Source organism: Narcine bancroftii, chromosome 1 (assembly GCF_036971445.1).
Source record: "Narcine bancroftii isolate sNarBan1 chromosome 1, sNarBan1.hap1, whole genome shotgun sequence".
NCBI lineage: Eukaryota > Metazoa > Chordata > Chondrichthyes > Torpediniformes > Narcinidae > Narcine > Narcine bancroftii.
In genome coordinates, this window is record NC_091469.1 from 164641272 (window position 1) to 164658482 (window position 17211).

The 17211-nt window shown below is 56.0% G+C and overlaps 1 protein-coding gene across 7 annotated transcripts in view; it reads left to right on the forward strand.

Annotated features, from left to right (window-relative positions):
* Positions 1-17211, forward strand: part of nadk2 (NAD kinase 2, mitochondrial) — a 63082-nt gene that overhangs the window by 33787 nt on the left and 12084 nt on the right. For 6 of the 7 annotated variants that reach the window (XM_069884475.1, XM_069884415.1, XM_069884423.1 and 3 more), the window contains 3 exons: positions 5634-5689; positions 14263-14316; positions 15565-15688. In XM_069884475.1, coding sequence (XP_069740576.1) covers positions 5634-5689; positions 14263-14316; positions 15565-15688 — 234 coding nt within the window. The remainder of the gene's footprint in view (positions 1-5633; positions 5690-14262; positions 14317-15564; positions 15689-17211) is intronic. The other variant, XM_069884444.1, reaches the window with a different exon arrangement.

Below are 17211 nucleotides of genomic sequence, written 5' to 3' on the forward strand. Positions count from 1 at the left end.
AGGGGGAGGAGGGGTCTTGCTCATTAGGGAAAATATCCCAGCTGTGCTCAGGCAGGACAGACCAAAGGGCTCGTCTACTGAGGCTATATGGGTGGAGCTGAGGAATGGAAAAGGTATGACCACACTCATGGGGTTGTATTATAGACCATCCAATAGTGAGAATTGGAGGAACAAATCTGTGGAGAGATAGCGGACAGTTGCAGGAAACCTAAAGGTTTCTACAGGTATATTAAGAGCAAAAGGATAGTAAAGGACAAAATGAGTCCCCTTGAAGATCAGAGTGGTCAACTTTGTCTGGAGCCAAAAGAGATGGGGGAAATCTTAAATGTTTCTTTCCCCAATCAGTATTCACTCAGGAAACGGGCACAGAGTCGAGGGAAGTAAGGAAAACAAGCAGCGAGGCCGTGGAACACGTACAGATTAAAGAGGAGGAAGTGCTTGCAGTCTTAAAGCAAATAAGGCTGGATAAATCCCCAGAGCCTGACAAGATATTCCCTCAGGCCTTGAGGGAGGCTCATGTAAAAATTGCAGGAGCTCTGGCAGAAATATTTTAAAATGTCCTTAGCCACGGGTGAGTTACTGTAGGATTGGAGGGGAGCTCACCTTGTTCCGTTATTTATAAAAGGCTCCAAAAGTAACCCTGGAAATTATAGGCTGGTAAGCCTGACATCAATAGAAGGTAAATTATTGGAAGCTGTTGTAAGAGATCAGATATACAATTATTTGATAGCCAGAAACTGATTAGGGACAGTCAACATGGCTTTGTGTGTGATAGGTCATGTTTAACTAAACTTGTGGAGTTTTTTAAGGAGGTTAGCAGGAAAGTTGATGAAGGAAAGACTGTGTATGTTGTCTACATGGACTTTAGTGACAAGGTCCCACATGGGAGGTTAGTCAGGAAGGTTCAGACACTAGTTATTCATGGTGAAGTAGTGAACTGGATTCGACAATGGTTGGACAATGGCTGGATGGGAGAAGCCAGAGAGTGGTGGTGGATGATGCTTTTCAGACTGGAGGCCTGTGACTAGAGGTGTGGCTCAGGGATCGGTGCTGGGACCATTGTTCTTTGTCATCTATATCAATGATCTGGATGATAATGGGGGAAATTGGATCAGCAAAGTGAAGAAGGATTTCAAAGTTTGCAGAGGGATCTGGACCAGGTGGAAAAATGGGCTGGAAAATGGCTGATGGAATTTAATGTAGACAAATATGAGGTGTTGTATTTTGGAAGGACAAACTAAGAAACATGGTACCAACATGGTAAATGGGCGGGAACTGAGCAGTGCACTAGAATAGAGGGATCTGGAATACAGATACATAATTCCCTGAAAGTAACGTCTCAGGTAGACAGGGTTGTAAAGAGAGCTTTTGGCATATTGGTCTTCATAAATCAAAGTATTGAGTACAGGAGTTGGGATATTATGATAAAGTTGTCTAAGACATTGGTGAGGCCAAATTTGGAGGATTATTTGCAGTTTTGGTCATCTAACGACTGCAAATATATCAATAAGATAGAGAGAGTGCAGAGAAGATTTGCTGGGATGTTGCCCGGACTTCAGGAACTGAGTTCCAGGGAAAGGTTTAACAGGTTAGGACTTTATTCCCTGGAGCATAGAAGAATGAGGGGAGATTTGATAGAGGTGTTTAAAATTATGAAGGGAATAGACAAAGTAAATGTAGGTCGGCTTTTTCCACTGAGGGTGAGATACAAATAGAGGATGTGGGTTAAGAGAGAAAGGTGGAATGTTTAGGGGAAAAACTTCACACAGAGTGGTGGGAGTGTGGAATGAACTGCCAGGTGAAGTGAATGCAGGCTCGATTTTAACATTTATGAAGAATTTGGACAGGTACATGGATGGGAGAGGTATGGAGGGTTTTGGTCTAGGTACAGGTCAATGGGACTAAGCAAATAAATGGTTCCACGCAGACTAGAAGGGCCAAAGAGCCCTGTTTCTGTGATGTAGTGTTTCATGGTTTCACATCCTTGTAAATCTCTGCACCCTTTCCTGCAGTGCGGTGACCAACACTGAACACAATACTCTAAATGGGGCCTCACCAACGTTTTGTACAACTGCAACACAACTTTGACCATAAGGCAAAGGAGCAGAAATAGGCCATTCAGCCCATCAAGTCTGCCCCACCATTCAACCATGAACTGATTAATTTCCCCACTCAGCCCCACTCCCCGGCCTTCTCCCCATCACCTTTGATGCCCTGGCTAATTACGAACCTATCAATCTCTCCCTTAAGTACACTAAATGACCCAGTCTGCAGAACTGCCTGTGCCAATGAATTCCACAGATTCACCTCCCTCTGGCAGAAGAAATTCCTCCGTATCTCTGTTCTCAGTGGACGCCCTTCAATCCTGAAGTTGTGCCCTCTTGTCCTGGACTCTCCCACTGTGGGAAACAGCCTTTCTACATCTACTCTCTCCACGCCTTTCAACACTCAAAATGTTTCAATGAGATTACCCCCTCATTCTAAATTCCAACGAGTACAGGCCAAGAGCCATCAAGCATCTCCATTTCCTTCCCGGAATCGTCCTTGTGAACCTCCTCTGAACCCTCTCCAACGTCAGCACATCCTTTCTCAAACAAGGAGCCCAGAACTGCTCACAATTCTCCACGTGAGGTCTCACCAGGGCCTTATAAACCCTCAACATCACATCCCTGCTCTTAGATTCTATTCCTCCTGAAGTGAACGCCAGCACCGCATTTGCCTTCTTCACCACCGCCTCAATCTGCAAGTTCACCTTCAGGCTGTCCTGCACGAGGACTCCCAGATCCCATTGCATCTGGGCATTTTCTATTTTCTCCCCATTTAGAAAATAGTTTTATCATCATTTTCGAAAATAAACAAGAAATTGTTTTTTTTTTCTACCACAACCGAACACTTTTTGACATTATATTTCATTTGCCACTTTTCTGCCCGTTCTCCTCATCTGTCCAAGTCCTTCTGCAGCCTCCCTGTTTACTCCACACGACCTGCTCCACCTCCAACCTTCGTATCATCTACAAAGTTAACCACAAAGACATTCATTCCATAATCCAAATCAATAATACGTTTCTGTGGGGAGGAGTCACGTGATGGAGTACTGGCCGGACGGAGAACTCCAGCCCTCTCCAGAAAAGTCGGGAAAAACAAGAGAAAATACAAAGGCACAGAAATAAAAGTTAAAGAAAAGTGAGTATAAAGGTGGAAAGAAGATGGAGACAAAAGAAGAAAAATCAAAATCAACGGTAAGAAGAGAGGAAGAGAAGACAACGGAGGAAAAAGGTGAAGGCCTTACCTGTCCGAAGAGGCCCACTGTGGAGAGAGGGCCCCACTACCTCAGGTCGGTAGAAAAAGAACTACAACAATGGCTCACAGAGCCGAGTAAAAGTGCGCAACCGCGCATGCGCGACTCCTCGCGCATGCGCGATGCGCATGAAAAAATACACACCGACGGGAGGGGGGACCAGCTGGGGAGTCGATCTCCACAGCCGGCAACGACAGCTGCAGAACACCTGCAGCAAGAAGAGAACACAGAAGACAATGGAAACAAGAAAGAAGAGAAGAAAAGGGCAACAAAGAAACAACAGATGGCCAACCCAGAGGAAGAAGAAGAGGAAGAATACAGTGAAATAGATGAAGGGAAAGGCAAGGTAAAGGATATACTTCTCTTGTTAGAGGATACATGGAGCCATTTAAAGAATGGCAAACACAGGAATTCAATGATTTAAGAAGAAGAATAAACAACACAGAAGAGAAAGTGAATAAAATAGAGATGACCTTAACAGAAATGGGAAAAAGAATGGACAAGATGGAAGAACGGGCAATAGCAGCAGAAATGGAGGTAGAAGACTTAAAAAAGAAATTGGAGGAATCTAATAAAAAAACTAAAGAGACACAAGAACTACTAGCTCAAAAAATAGATACAATGGAAAATTATAACAGAAGAAATAACATAAAGATAGTGGGCCTTAAGGAAGATGAAGAAGGCAAGAATATGAGAGAGTTTATAAAAGATTGGATCCCTAAGACCCTAGGATGTCCAGAACCTACAGCAAGAAATGGAAATAGAAAGGGCACATAGACTATTGGCCTCTAAACTACAACCACAACAAAAACCAAGATCTATTGTAGTAAAATTCCTAAGATATACTACAAGAGAAAAGGTACTGGAGAAGACAATGGAAAAAGTAAGAGGGGGCAACAAACCACTGGAGTATAAAGGGCAAAAAATCTTCATTTATCCAGATATAAGTTTTGAACTCCTAAAGAAGAGAAAGGAGTTCAATGCAGCAAAGGCGATTTTATGGAAGAAAGGGTATAAATTTATACTGAAGCATCCTGCGGTATTGAAAATATTTATTCCAGGACAACAAAACAGACTGTTCTCGGATCCAGAAGAAGCACGAAAATTTGCAGAACAATTACAAAAATAGACTGAGGGATGAAGACGGGTAATGAGAGTAAAAATGATCACGATTGATATGTATGTGGGTAAAGACAAAAATAGACTGAGGGATGAAGACGGGTAATAAGGGTAAAAATGACCACGATTGATATGTATGTGGGTAAAGAGGTATAAGAGTGAATAGAGACAATGTGCATACGTGAAAGTATCTGTAATTAGAGGAAAATATAGATAGTATAGACAAGAATTAATAAGGGAAGGTAATGGAATAGAGAGAATAAGGAGGGAATTAAAAGAGTGACCTTTGTGACATATGAAAAGTGAAATCTTTTCTGGGGGGGTGCTGGGTGGGGGGAAATAGCGGTCACTGCAAAATCAGTTGACGCTTGCGAGTGGATTTGCAAATCCAAATGGAGAGGGGAGATGTGGTTGTCCGACAAGGGATAAAGGACAACTCAGGAGGGGAAGGGGAGATTGGGGATAAAGAAGATAGAAATAGGAGAATAAGGAAAATGTTGGATATTGTAGGAATGTTGTCTTGTAAAGAGTTGAAAATAAGAAAACAGAAATGGAAAAGGAGGAAAGGTAATGATGGAAAAACGGAAAGAGAAGATAAACAAAATATAAAATGGCTACGCTGAACTATATGACTATAAATATTAATGGAATACATAACCAAATAATACGTTTCTGTGACCACGGAACTTCTTGTGTGTTCCCGTATAGTCCCAGACCCTCCTGTGTGTTCCCGTGTAGTCCCAGACCCTTCTATTTGTTCCCTTGTGGTCACGGACCCTCCTGTGTATCCCTATAGTTCCGGACCGTCCTGTGTTACCCTATGATTTCAGATCCTCCTGTGTAATCCCTTGTGGTCCCGGACCCTCCTGTGTGTTCCCCTGTGGTCACGGACCTCCTGTGTGACCCCCTATAGTCCTGGACCCTCCTGTGTGTTCCCCTGTGGTCATGGACCCTTCTGTGTGATCCCCTATAGTCCTGGACCCTCCTGTGTGTTCCCCTGTGCTCATGGACCCTCCTGTGAGATCCCCTATAGTCCTGGACCCTCCTGTGAGATCCCCTATAGTCCTGGACCCTCCTGTGTGTTCCCCTGTGGTCACGGATCCTCCTGTGTGTTTCCTGGATCAGAGGTCGGGATGCCCAGGAATGGGGGGGGGGGGGGGGGGATTCAGAGGTCGGGACGCAAAGACTGCACTGTTGACGCACTCTCTCCCTGCAGGTCCTACAATATTAACAAGTTGGCCTGTCAGGAGGTGGAGGATCTGCTCATCATTGGTGAGTGTGTGGTGTGGAGGGTGGGGGCGGCGGCAGAACAGAACCCACCCGGACCCGCCAAGGGGAATAGGGAGGGGAGGAGGTGACACCAGGGCAGGATGTGCATGGTGAACACTGGGACCATAGGGTTGGGAGACCCAGGGACATTGGGGGGGACATGGTCTATGGGGGAGCCACAGGGCATATGCACCGTGATGTGAATGGGTCGACCTTCTGGGGTCAGGGATTAGGAACAATGTGCTGAGTGGGTATGATAGTGTTCACAGAGGGCACCCCCCACCTCACCGCTTCACCCCCCCACCTCACCACTTCATCTCCTCACCGCTTCACCCACCCCACCTCACCACTTCATCCCCTCACACTCACTGCTTCACCCCCCACCTCAGCGCTTCAGCCCCCACCTCAACACTTGACCCCTTCCCCCACCGCTTCACCCCCTCCCCCACCGCTTCACCCCCTCCCCCACCGCTTCACCCCCCCACCACACACTTCCACCCACCTCACCACTTCACCCCCCCACATCACCACTTCACCCCTCCACATCACCGCTTCACCCACTCCCCCCTCACCGCTTCAACCCCAACTCGCCGCTTCACCCCCTACCTCACCGCTTCACCCCTCACCACCCCCTCACTGCTTCATCCCTCCCCTTCACTGATTCATACCCCCACCTCGCCACTTCACACCCTCCCCCTCACCGCTTCACCCCCCCACCTCACCGTTTCACCCCCCCACCGCACCCTTCACCCCCACCTCACCGCTTCTCCCCCCACCTCACCACTTCTCCCCCCACCTCACCACTTTACCCCCTCGCCCTCACTGCTTCACCCCCAACCTCACCACTTCACCCCTCCCCTCACCACTTCACTGCCCCACGTCACCACTTCACCCACCCACCTCACTGCTTCACCCCCTCCCCCACTGCTTCACCCCCTCCCCCACTGCTTCACCCCCCCACCGCACACTTCCCCACCACTTCACACCCCCCACATCACCACTTCATCGCCCCATGTCACCGCTTCACCCCCCCACCTCACCGATTCTCCCCCTCACCACTTCACCTCTCCAGCTCGCCGCTTCAACCCCTACCTCACCGCTTCATCCCCTCCCCCTCACTGCTTCAGCCCCCACCTCACCGCTTCACCCCCTCCACCTCACCACTTCAACCCCTCCCCCTCACCGCTTCATCCCCCCCACTACACCTTTCCTCCCCACATCACCGCTTCACCCCCTCTCCCTCACCACTTCTAACCCCACCTCACCGCTTCACCCTCCACCGCACCCTTTCCCCCCACCGCACCCTTTCCCCCCACCTCACCGCTTCACCCCCACTTCACCACTTCATCCCCACTTCACCACTTCATCCCCCCACCTCACCACTTCATCCCCCCACCTCACCACTTCACCCCACCACCGCACCCTTCCCCCACCTCAGCGCTTCACCCCCCACCTGAACACTTCACCCCCTCCCCCTCACTGCTTCAGCCCCTCCCCCTCACCACTTCACCCCCCCACCTCACCGCTTCACCCCCCCACCTCACCGCTTCACCCCCCACCTCACCGCATCACCCCCTCACCGCTTCACCCCCTCCCCCTCACCGCTTCATCCCTTCCCACTCACTGCTTCATTCCCTCCCACTCACTGCTTCACCCCCCACCTCACTGCTTGACCCCCTCCCCCACCGCTTCACCACCTCCCCACCATTTCACCCCCTCCCCACCGCTTCACCCCCCCACCACACCGCTTCCCCACTCCCCCACCGCTTCACCCCCCCACCACACCGCTTCCCCACCGCTTCACCCCCCCACCACACACTTCCCCCACCACACATTTCCCCCCACCTCACCACTTCACCCCCCCACCTCACCACTTCACCCCCCCACCTCACCACTTCACCCCCCCACATCATCGCCTCACCCACTCCCCCCTCACCGCTTCACCCCAACTCGCCGCATTACCCCCTACCTCACCGCTTCACCCCCCACCTCACCACCCCCTCCCCCTCACTGCTTCATCCCTCCCCTTCACTGCTTCATACCCTCACCTCGGCACTTCACACCCTCCCCCTCACCGCTTCACCCCCCCCACCTCACCGTTTCACCCCCCCCACCGCACCCTTCACCCCCACCTCACCGCTTCTCCCCTCACCTCACCGCTTCACCCCCTCCCCTCACCGCTTCACCCCCTCCCCTCACCGCTTCAACCCCCACCTCACCGCTTCACTGCCCCACGTCACCACTTCACCCCCCCACGTCACCACTTCACCCACCCACCTCACTGCTTCACCCCCTCCCCCACTGCTTCACCCCCCCACCGCACACTTCCCCACCACTTCACACCCCCCACATCACCGCTTCACCGCCCCATGTCACCGCTTCACCCCCCCACCTCACCGATTCTCCCCCTCACCACTTCACCTCTCCACCTTGCCGCTTCACCCCCTACCTCACCGCTTCATCCCCTCCCCCTCACTGCTTCAGCCCCCACCTCACCGCTTCACCCCCTCCCCCTCACCACCTCCTCCTCACCACTTCAACCCCAACCTCACCGCTTCACCCCTCTACCTCACCACTTCATCCCCCCACTGCACCTTTCATTCCCCCACTGCACCTTTCCTCCCCACATCACCGGTTCACCCCCCACTTCACTGCTTCACCTCACCGCTTCACCCCCAACCTCACCGCTTCACCCCCAACCTCACTGCTTCACCCCCAACCTCACCGCTTCACCCCCCCACCACACCCTTCCCCCACCTCACCACTTCACCCCCACCTCACTGCTTAACCCCCCCCACTGCACCCTTTCCCCCCACCTCACCGCTACAACCCCCCTACCTCACCGTTTCACCCCACCTCACCGCTTCACCCCCACCTCACTGCTTCACCCCCCAACACACCCTATCCCCCCACATCACCGCTACACCCCTTCCACCTCAGTGGTTCCCCCCACATCACCGCTACACCCCTTGCACCTCAGTGCTTCCCCCCACCTCACCACTTCACCCTCCTCACTGCTTCACCCCCTCCCCACACTACTTCACCCCCCACCTCACTGCTTCACCCCCCACCGCACCCTTCCCCCCACCTCACCGCTTCACCCCCCCCACCTCACCGCTTCACCCCCCCACCTCACCGCTTCACACCCCCACCTCACCGCTTCACCCCCTCCCCCACACCACTTCTACCCCCACCTCACCACTACACCCCCACCTCACCGCTTCACCACCTCCCCCTCACCTCTTCACCCCATACCCCTCACCGCTTCACCCCCTCCCCTCACTGCTTCACCCCCTCCCCTCACTGCTTCACCCCCTCCCCACCGCTTCACCCCCTCCCCTCACCGCTTCACCCCCTCCCCTCACCGCTTCAACCCCCACCTCACCACTACACCCCAACCACCGCTTCACTCCCTCCCCCTCACCACTTCACCCCCTCCCCCTCACCACTTCACCCCCTCCCCCTCACCGCATCACCCCCTCCCCCTCACCGCTTCACCCCCAACCTCACCGCTTCACCCCCTCCCCTCACCGCTTCACCCCTTCCCCTCACCGCTTCACCCCCTCCACTCACCGCCTCACCCCCTCCCCTCACCGCCTCACCCCCTCCCCTCACTGTTTCAACCCCCTCCCCTCACTGCTTCAACCCCCACCTCGCCACTTCACTGCCCCACGTCACCGCTTCACTCCCCACGTCACCGCTTCACCCACCCACCTCACTGCTTCACCCACCCACCTCACTGCTTCACCCCTCCCCCTCACCGCTTCACTCGCCACCTCACCGCTTCACCCCTCCCTCATCGCTTCACCCCCAACCGTACCCTTCCCCACCACACCGCTTAACCCCTCCCACCTCACCGCTTCCCCCCCACCTCACCACTTCACCCCCCCACCTCACCGCTTCACCACCTCCCCCTCACCTCTTCACCCCATACCCCTCACCGCTTCAACCCCTCCCCTCACCGCTTCACCCCCTCCCCTCACCGCTTCACCCCCTCCCCTCACCGCTTCACCCCCTCCCCTTACCGCTTCACCCCCTCCCCTCACCACTACACCCCCACCTCACCACTACACCCCCACCTCACCGCTTCACTCCCTCCCCCTCACCACTTCACCCCCTCCCCCTCACCACTTCACCCCCTCCCCCTCACCGCTTCACCCCCAACCTCACCACTTCACCCCCTCCCCTCACCGCTTCACCCCCTCCCCTCACCGCTTCACCCCCTCCCCTCACCGCCTCACCCCCTCCCCTCACCGCCTCACCCCCTCCCCTCACCGCTTCACCCCCTCCCTTCACTGTTTCAACCCCCTCCCCTCACTGCTTCAACCCCCTCCCCTCACTGCTTCAACCCCCACCTCGCCACTTCACTGCCCCACGTCACCACTTCACCCCCCACGTCACCACTTCACCCACCCACCTCACTGCTTCACCCACCCACCTCACTGCTTCACCCCTCCCCCTCACCGCTTCACCCGCCACCTCACCGCTTCACCCCTCCCTCATCGCTTCACCCCCAACCGTACCCTTCCCCCACCACACCGCTTAACCCCTCCCACCTCACTGCTTCCCCCCCCACCTCACCACTTCACCCCCCACCTCACCGCTTCACCCCCTCCCCCTCACCGCTTCACCCCCTCCCCCTCACTGCTTCACCCCCTCCCCCTCACTGCTTCACCCCCTCCCCCTCACTGCTTCACCCCCTCCCCCTCACTGCTTCACCCCCCACCTCACCGCTTCACCCCCTCCCCTCACCGACCCCACCTCACCACTTCACCCCCCCAGTCACCACTTTTCTCCCCACCTTACTGCTTCACCCCCCACCTCACCACTTCATCCCCACCCCTTCACTGCTTCATCCCCCCTCCTCACCGCATCACCCTCTCCCCTCACTACTTCACCCCCACCTCACCGCTTCACTCCCCACCGCACCCTTCCCCCCACCTCACCGCTTCACCCCTCCCACCTCAGCGCTTCCCTCCACCTCACCGCTTCACCCCCTCCCCCACACCACTTCTACCCCCACCTCACCGCTTCACCCCCCACCACACCCTTCCCCCCAGCTCACCATTTCACCCCCTCTTCATCGCTTCATCCACCCACCTCACCGCTTCACTCCCTCACCGCACCCTTCCCCCCACCTCACTGCTTCACCCCACACCTCACCACTTCACACCTCCCACCTCACCGTTTCCACCCCCACCTCACCGTTTCACCCCCTCCCCCTCACTGCTTCAAACCCCACCTCACCGCTTCACTCCCTTCCCCTCACCGCTTCACCCCTCCACCTCTCGGCTTCAACCCCTCCCCTTTACTGCTTCACCCCCCACCTCACCGCTTCACCCCTCCCCCTCACCACTTCAACCCCCTCTCCACTTCAACCCCCTCCCCACTTCAACCCCCCACCGCACCCTTCCCCCCATCTCACCACTTCACCCCCACCTCACTGCTTCACTCCCCATCGCACCCTTCCTCCCCACCTCATTGCTTCACCCCTCCCACCTCAGCGCTTCCCCCCCACCTCACCGCTTCACCCCCCCACCGCTCTGCTTCACCTCCTCCCCCACACCACTTCTACCCCCACCTCACCACTTCACTCCCCACCGCACCCTTCCCCCCAGCTCACCGTTTCACCCCCACTTCACCGCTTCACCCACCTCACTGCTTCACCCCCCACCTCACCACTTCACGCCTCCCACCTCAGCGCTTCCACCCCCACCTCACGGCTTCACCCCCCACCTCACCGCTTCACGCCTCCCACCTCAGCGCTTCCACCCCCACCTCACCGCTTCACCCCCTCCCCCTCACCCTCACCTCTTCACCCCTACCCCTCACCACTTCAACCCCTCCCCCTCACCGTTTCACCCCCCCCACCTCACCGCTTCACTCCCTCCACCTCACCGCTGCACCCCCTCCCCTCACCGACCCCACCTCACCACTTCACCCCCCCAGTCACCACTTTTCTCCCCACCTTACTGCTTCACCCCCCACCTCACCACTTCATCCCCACCCCTTCACTGCTTCATCCCCCCTCCTCACCGCATCACCCTCTCCCCTCACTACTTCACCCCCACCTCACCGCTTCACTCCCCACCGCACCCTTCCCCCCACCTCACCGCTTCACCCCTCCCACCTCAGCGCTTCCCTCCACCTCACCGCTTCACCCCCTCCCCCACACCACTTCTACCCCCACCTCACCGCTTCACCCCCCACCACACCCTTCCCCCCAGTTCACCATTTCACCCCCTCTTCATCGCTTCATCCACCCACCTCACCGCTTCACTCCCTCACCGCACCCTTCCCCCCACCTCACTGCTTCACCCCACACCTCACCACTTCACACCTCCCACCTCACCGTTTCCACCCCCACCTCACCGTTTCACCCCCTCCCCCTCACTGCTTCAAACCCCACCTCACCGCTTCACTCCCTTCCCCTCACCGCTTCACCCCTCCACCTCTCGGCTTCAACCCCTCCCCTTTACTGCTTCACCCCCCACCTCACCGCTTCACCCCTCCCCCTCACCACTTCAACCCCCTCTCCACTTCAACCCCCTCCCCACTTCAACCCCCTCACCACTTCAACCCCCCACCGCACCCTTCCCCCCATCTCACCACTTCACCCCCACCTCACTGCTTCACTCCCCATCGCACCCTTCCTCCCCACCTCATTGCTTCACCCCTCCCACCTCAGCGCTTCCCCCCCACCTCACCGCTTCACCCCCCCACCGCTCTGCTTCACCTCCTCCCCCACACCACTTCTACCCCCACCTCACCACTTCACTCCCCACCGCACCCTTCCCCCCAGCTCACCGTTTCACCCCCACTTCACCGCTTCACCCACCTCACTGCTTCACCCCCCACCTCACCACTTCACGCCTCCCACCTCAGCGCTTCCACCCCCACCTCACGGCTTCACCCCCCACCTCACCGCTTCACGCCTCCCACCTCAGCGCTTCCACCCCCACCTCACCGCTTCACCCCCTCCCCCTCACCCTCACCTCTTCACCCCTACCCCTCACCACTTCAACCCCTCCCCCTCACCGTTTCACCCCCCCCACCTCACCGCTTCACTCCCTCCACCTCACCGCTGCACCCCCTCCCCCTCACCGCTGCATCCCCTCCCCCTCACCGCTGCACCCCCCCCCACCCCCTCACCACTGCACCCCCACCCCCTCACCACTGCACCTCCCACCCCCTCACCACTGCACCCCCCACCCCCTCACCACTGCAACTCCCACCCCCTCACCACTGGACCCCCCACCTCACTGCTTCACCCCCACCTCATCGTTTCACCCACTCCCCTTCACTGCTTCATCCCCCCACCTCACCACTTCACCCCCACCTCACCACTTTACCCCTCCCACCTGACCACTTCCCCCCACCTGACCGCTTCCCCGCACCTCACCGCTTCACCCCCTCCCCCTCACTGCTTCACCCCCTCCCCTCACTGCCCCCATCTCACCGCTTCACCCCCTCCCTCTCTCTGCTTCAACCCCTACCTCACCGCTTTACCCCTTCCCCCTCACCGCTTTACCCCTTCCCCCTCACCGCTTTACCCCTTCCCCCTCACCGCTTTACCCCTTCCCCCTCACTCCTTCAACCCCCACCTCACCGCTTCACCCCCTCCCTCTCAATACTTCACCTCTCCACCTCTCTGCTTCATCCCCTCCCCTTCACTGCTTCATCCCCCCTCCTCACCGCTTCACCCCCTCCCCTTCACCCCCTCCCCTTCACCCCCTCCCCTTCACCCCTCCCCTTCACCCCCTCCCCTTCACCCCCTCCCCTTCACCACATCAACTCCCACCTCACCACTTCACTCCCCCACGTCACCGCTTCACCCCCACACCTCACTGCTTCACCCCCTCCCTCTCACCTCTTCAACCCCTCCCTCTCACCTCTTCAACCCCCACCTCACCACTTCACCCCCCCACCTCACCGCTCCACCTCTCTGCTTCACCCTCTCCCACCTCACCGCTTCACCTCACCGCTTCACCCCCTTCCCCTCACAGCTTCACCCCCTCACCCTCACCGCTTCACCCCCTTCCCCTCACAGCTTCACCCCCTCACCCTCACCGCTTCACCCCCACCATACCACTTCACCCCCCCACCTCACCGCTTCACCCTCCCCTCATTGCTTCACCCCTCACCTTACCGCTTCACCCCTCCCACCGCTTCACCCCCCTACCTCACCACTTCACCCCCCCACCTCACTGCTTCACCCCACCTCACCACTTACCCCCTCCTCATCAGCCTCTCACTGTTTCACCTCATCCCTTCACCCCTCTCCCCTGTTTCCTCATAGGTTTTATGAGACAAGGTTAACAGAGCTGGGACCTGTGAGTGTGAGAGGTAGTGAAGGGTGTGATTGTAGGGTAGGTTTAAATCGTGGGCTGAAGGGCCTGGACCCTGGCATTATTCAAAGTAAATCCAACTTATCACCAATCCAAGTTCATGTGACCTATAATTCCACAAGGATCCATGCCCCCACTACAATCATGTCATTCCTGGGAATGTGGGTGAGCGACTGATTGGCCTGGCGTCCAAGAGCTGCCCATTAACCATATCTGTCTGTCCTTCAGCTCAGCGGAGGAGTGGTGCTGTCCAACCCACTGGACGGGACTTTGTGGAGCAAGGTAGGTGATGGGACCTGCCCTTCAAGATGGTCATCCCCTTCCCATTACCATCTGCAGTGCCAGTACAGCCATTACACCACCGTTCCCGGTACATTCGGTACACCACCATTCCTGGTACAGCTGGAGTGACATACCACCATTCCCGGTACAGCCGAAGTGGCACACCACCATTCCCGGTACAGCTGGAGAGGCACACTGCCATTCCTGGTACAGCCAGAGTGGTGCACCACCATTCCCGGTACAGCCGAAGTGGCACACCACCATTCCTGGTACAGCCGGATCAGCGCACCGCTGTTCCCGGTACAGCTGGAGAGGCACACTGCCATTCCCAGTACAGCCAGAGTGGCGCACCGCTGTTCCCGGTACAGCTGGAGAGGCACACTGCCATTCCCAGTACAGCCAGAGTGGCGCACCACCATTCCCAGTACAGCTAGTGTACAGTTGGAGTGTCGCACCACCATTCCTGTAACAGCCGAAATGGCACACCGCCATCCCCGGTACAGCTGGAGGGGAGCACCACCATTCCCGTAACAGCTGAAGTGGCACAACGCCATTCCCGGTACAACCAGAGAGGGGCACCACCGTTCCCAGTACAGCCAGAGAGGTGCACCACCATTCCCAGTACAGCCAGAGAGGTGCACCGCCGTTCCTGGTACTGCTGGAGAGGCGCACTGCCTATTCACTTCAGCACTGCCCCTTGGCGGTAAATCAATTCCACGTAGCGAGGCACTATTGCAAAGGGAGAGAAGAGCGACACACACACAGGTGTGTAAGGGAAGTCAAGGCTGATTTATTGATCTCCCCAACCCTGCTTTTATAGACCTAACTTTCCACCACTGGGCCCGGTATTCCCGCCGCTGTGGGCGGATGTGATGTCACCGGCACATTGTCCAGTGTTCCCCCTGTGCAGGCTCCTAGCCAGTGAAGGCCATGAGTGTGCATTAGCTTTCCGTGCTCCCGTGTTAGTTCGCCGTTTTGAGTGCCGGTTCACTTGTCAGGTAGCAGGCCACTACATCTGACTCGATCGTTCTGAATCCAGAAGTTACAAGGTGCCCCTCTCCCCCCACAGTGTGATCTCCCTCAGTCTGTCCCAGAAACCCTAGGCTGGGGTTGGGACCAACTCTGCCCATCGTGAGACATGAGCTGGTTGGGTTGGGCCAGGGGGCAGTGCTCCACAGGGTTGGTGCGAGGCACAGAGCTGTTGTCACTGCCATACCTGAGGTTAACCTCTTCTCCTCCTCCATCCAGTCACTGAACACTACAACGATTCGCTGATCTTCCCGCCCGAGGAGCTCAGAATGTTCTTCAGCATCCGGGAGCCCATCGTAAACCGCGTTTTCACCAACAGCTTTCACCGCGGCTTCATCACCAAGTACGTCTGCCCCTGGGGCCGATGCATCTCCCTGCCGCTGCCCCCCCCCGCTCAGATTTGTCCCGTTATAATTGTGTCTCTTCATGATGACAAAGCACCCCTTTGAGTGCTGTGCCTTGCTATGTGCAGCACCAGGTCAGCACTGAGGGTATGGCAGACAAGGGCCCAGGGTTGTATTTGGCAGGGCACGCACACGCTGGGGGCTGGCAGGGCACGTGCACACACACGCTGGGGGCTGGAGAACAGAGAATTGAGCTCCAGGGACGTTGTGTGAGGCAGAAGGTGTTGGCATGGCTGCCTTCATCTGTCAGGGCGTTGGATGTAGGGAAGACGTCTGAGCAGTGCTGCATTTCGAGTTGGTGAGGCCATTTGCTAAAAAATTACAATACAAATTATTTTCAAACGAGTGCATTTACTGACCACAGATTTAGTTTTGCTGGGCTTGATCTCTGTCAGATTATGAGGTTGGTCGAGTCTGGAAACAATACTTAAATGGAATTTTTATATAGTGTTAATATATTTTTGAGGCCCCTGCCAATTGTGAGGCCCTAAGCAGAAGTTTGTTTAGCTCCTGCCTAAATGGGCACTGGGTCCAGGGTAGATTTTTTACACAGGGAGTTGTGGGGGCCTGGAATGCCTTGCCAGAGGTGGTGGAGGCTGGAACACTGGGGGCATTTGCGAGGCTCTTAGACATGGATGGAAGGAAAACAGAGGGTTACGGGGGGATGGGAAGGAATATATGGGTCTCCACAACATCAAGGGCCGAAGGGCTGCAGTGTTCTATGTTCCATGGACAAGATGTTGGTGAGACCACCCGTGGAATATTGGGTGCTGTCTGGGGGCGCCTCGCTAGAGGAGGAATGACATCAAACTGATGGGGGGGTGGGGGCGAGGCAAAAAAGATTCAGGAGGATGATCCGTGGACTGGGGTGGGGGGTGGGAGCTGGTTGAAGGAGCAGATGGAGAGGCTGGGACTTTACACCCTGCAGACAGGAGGATGAGAGGGGACCTTGATAAAATCCTGAGGGGTATAGACAAGGTCTTTTCCCATGGGTAGGGAGTCTAACACAGGGCACAGGTTTAAGGTAAAGCAGGGGTGGGGGTGGTGAGATTTAGAACATGGAACATTTCAGCACAGCCCTACCCAATGTTGTACTGACCCATACAAACCAACCCAACAATCTTCCCCTACCCCACCTCATTCCTGTAACCCTTTATTTTTCTTCCGTCCATCTGCCTGTTGTAGAGTCTCTTAAATGCCCCTAATGTTTCGGCCTCCGCCACCATCCCTGGCAAGACATTCCAGGCCCCCATAACTCTCTGTGTAAAAAAACTTACCCCCGACGTCTCCCCCCAAACTTCCCTCCCCTTTCTTTGTACACACATCCTCTAGTGTTTGCTGATCCCACCCTGGGAAAAAGGTGCTGGCCATCCACCCTGTCTATACCTCTCATAATCTTGTAAATCTCTATCCTTCTTCGCTCCAAAGTGAAAAGTCCCAGCTCTACTAACCTTGCCTCATG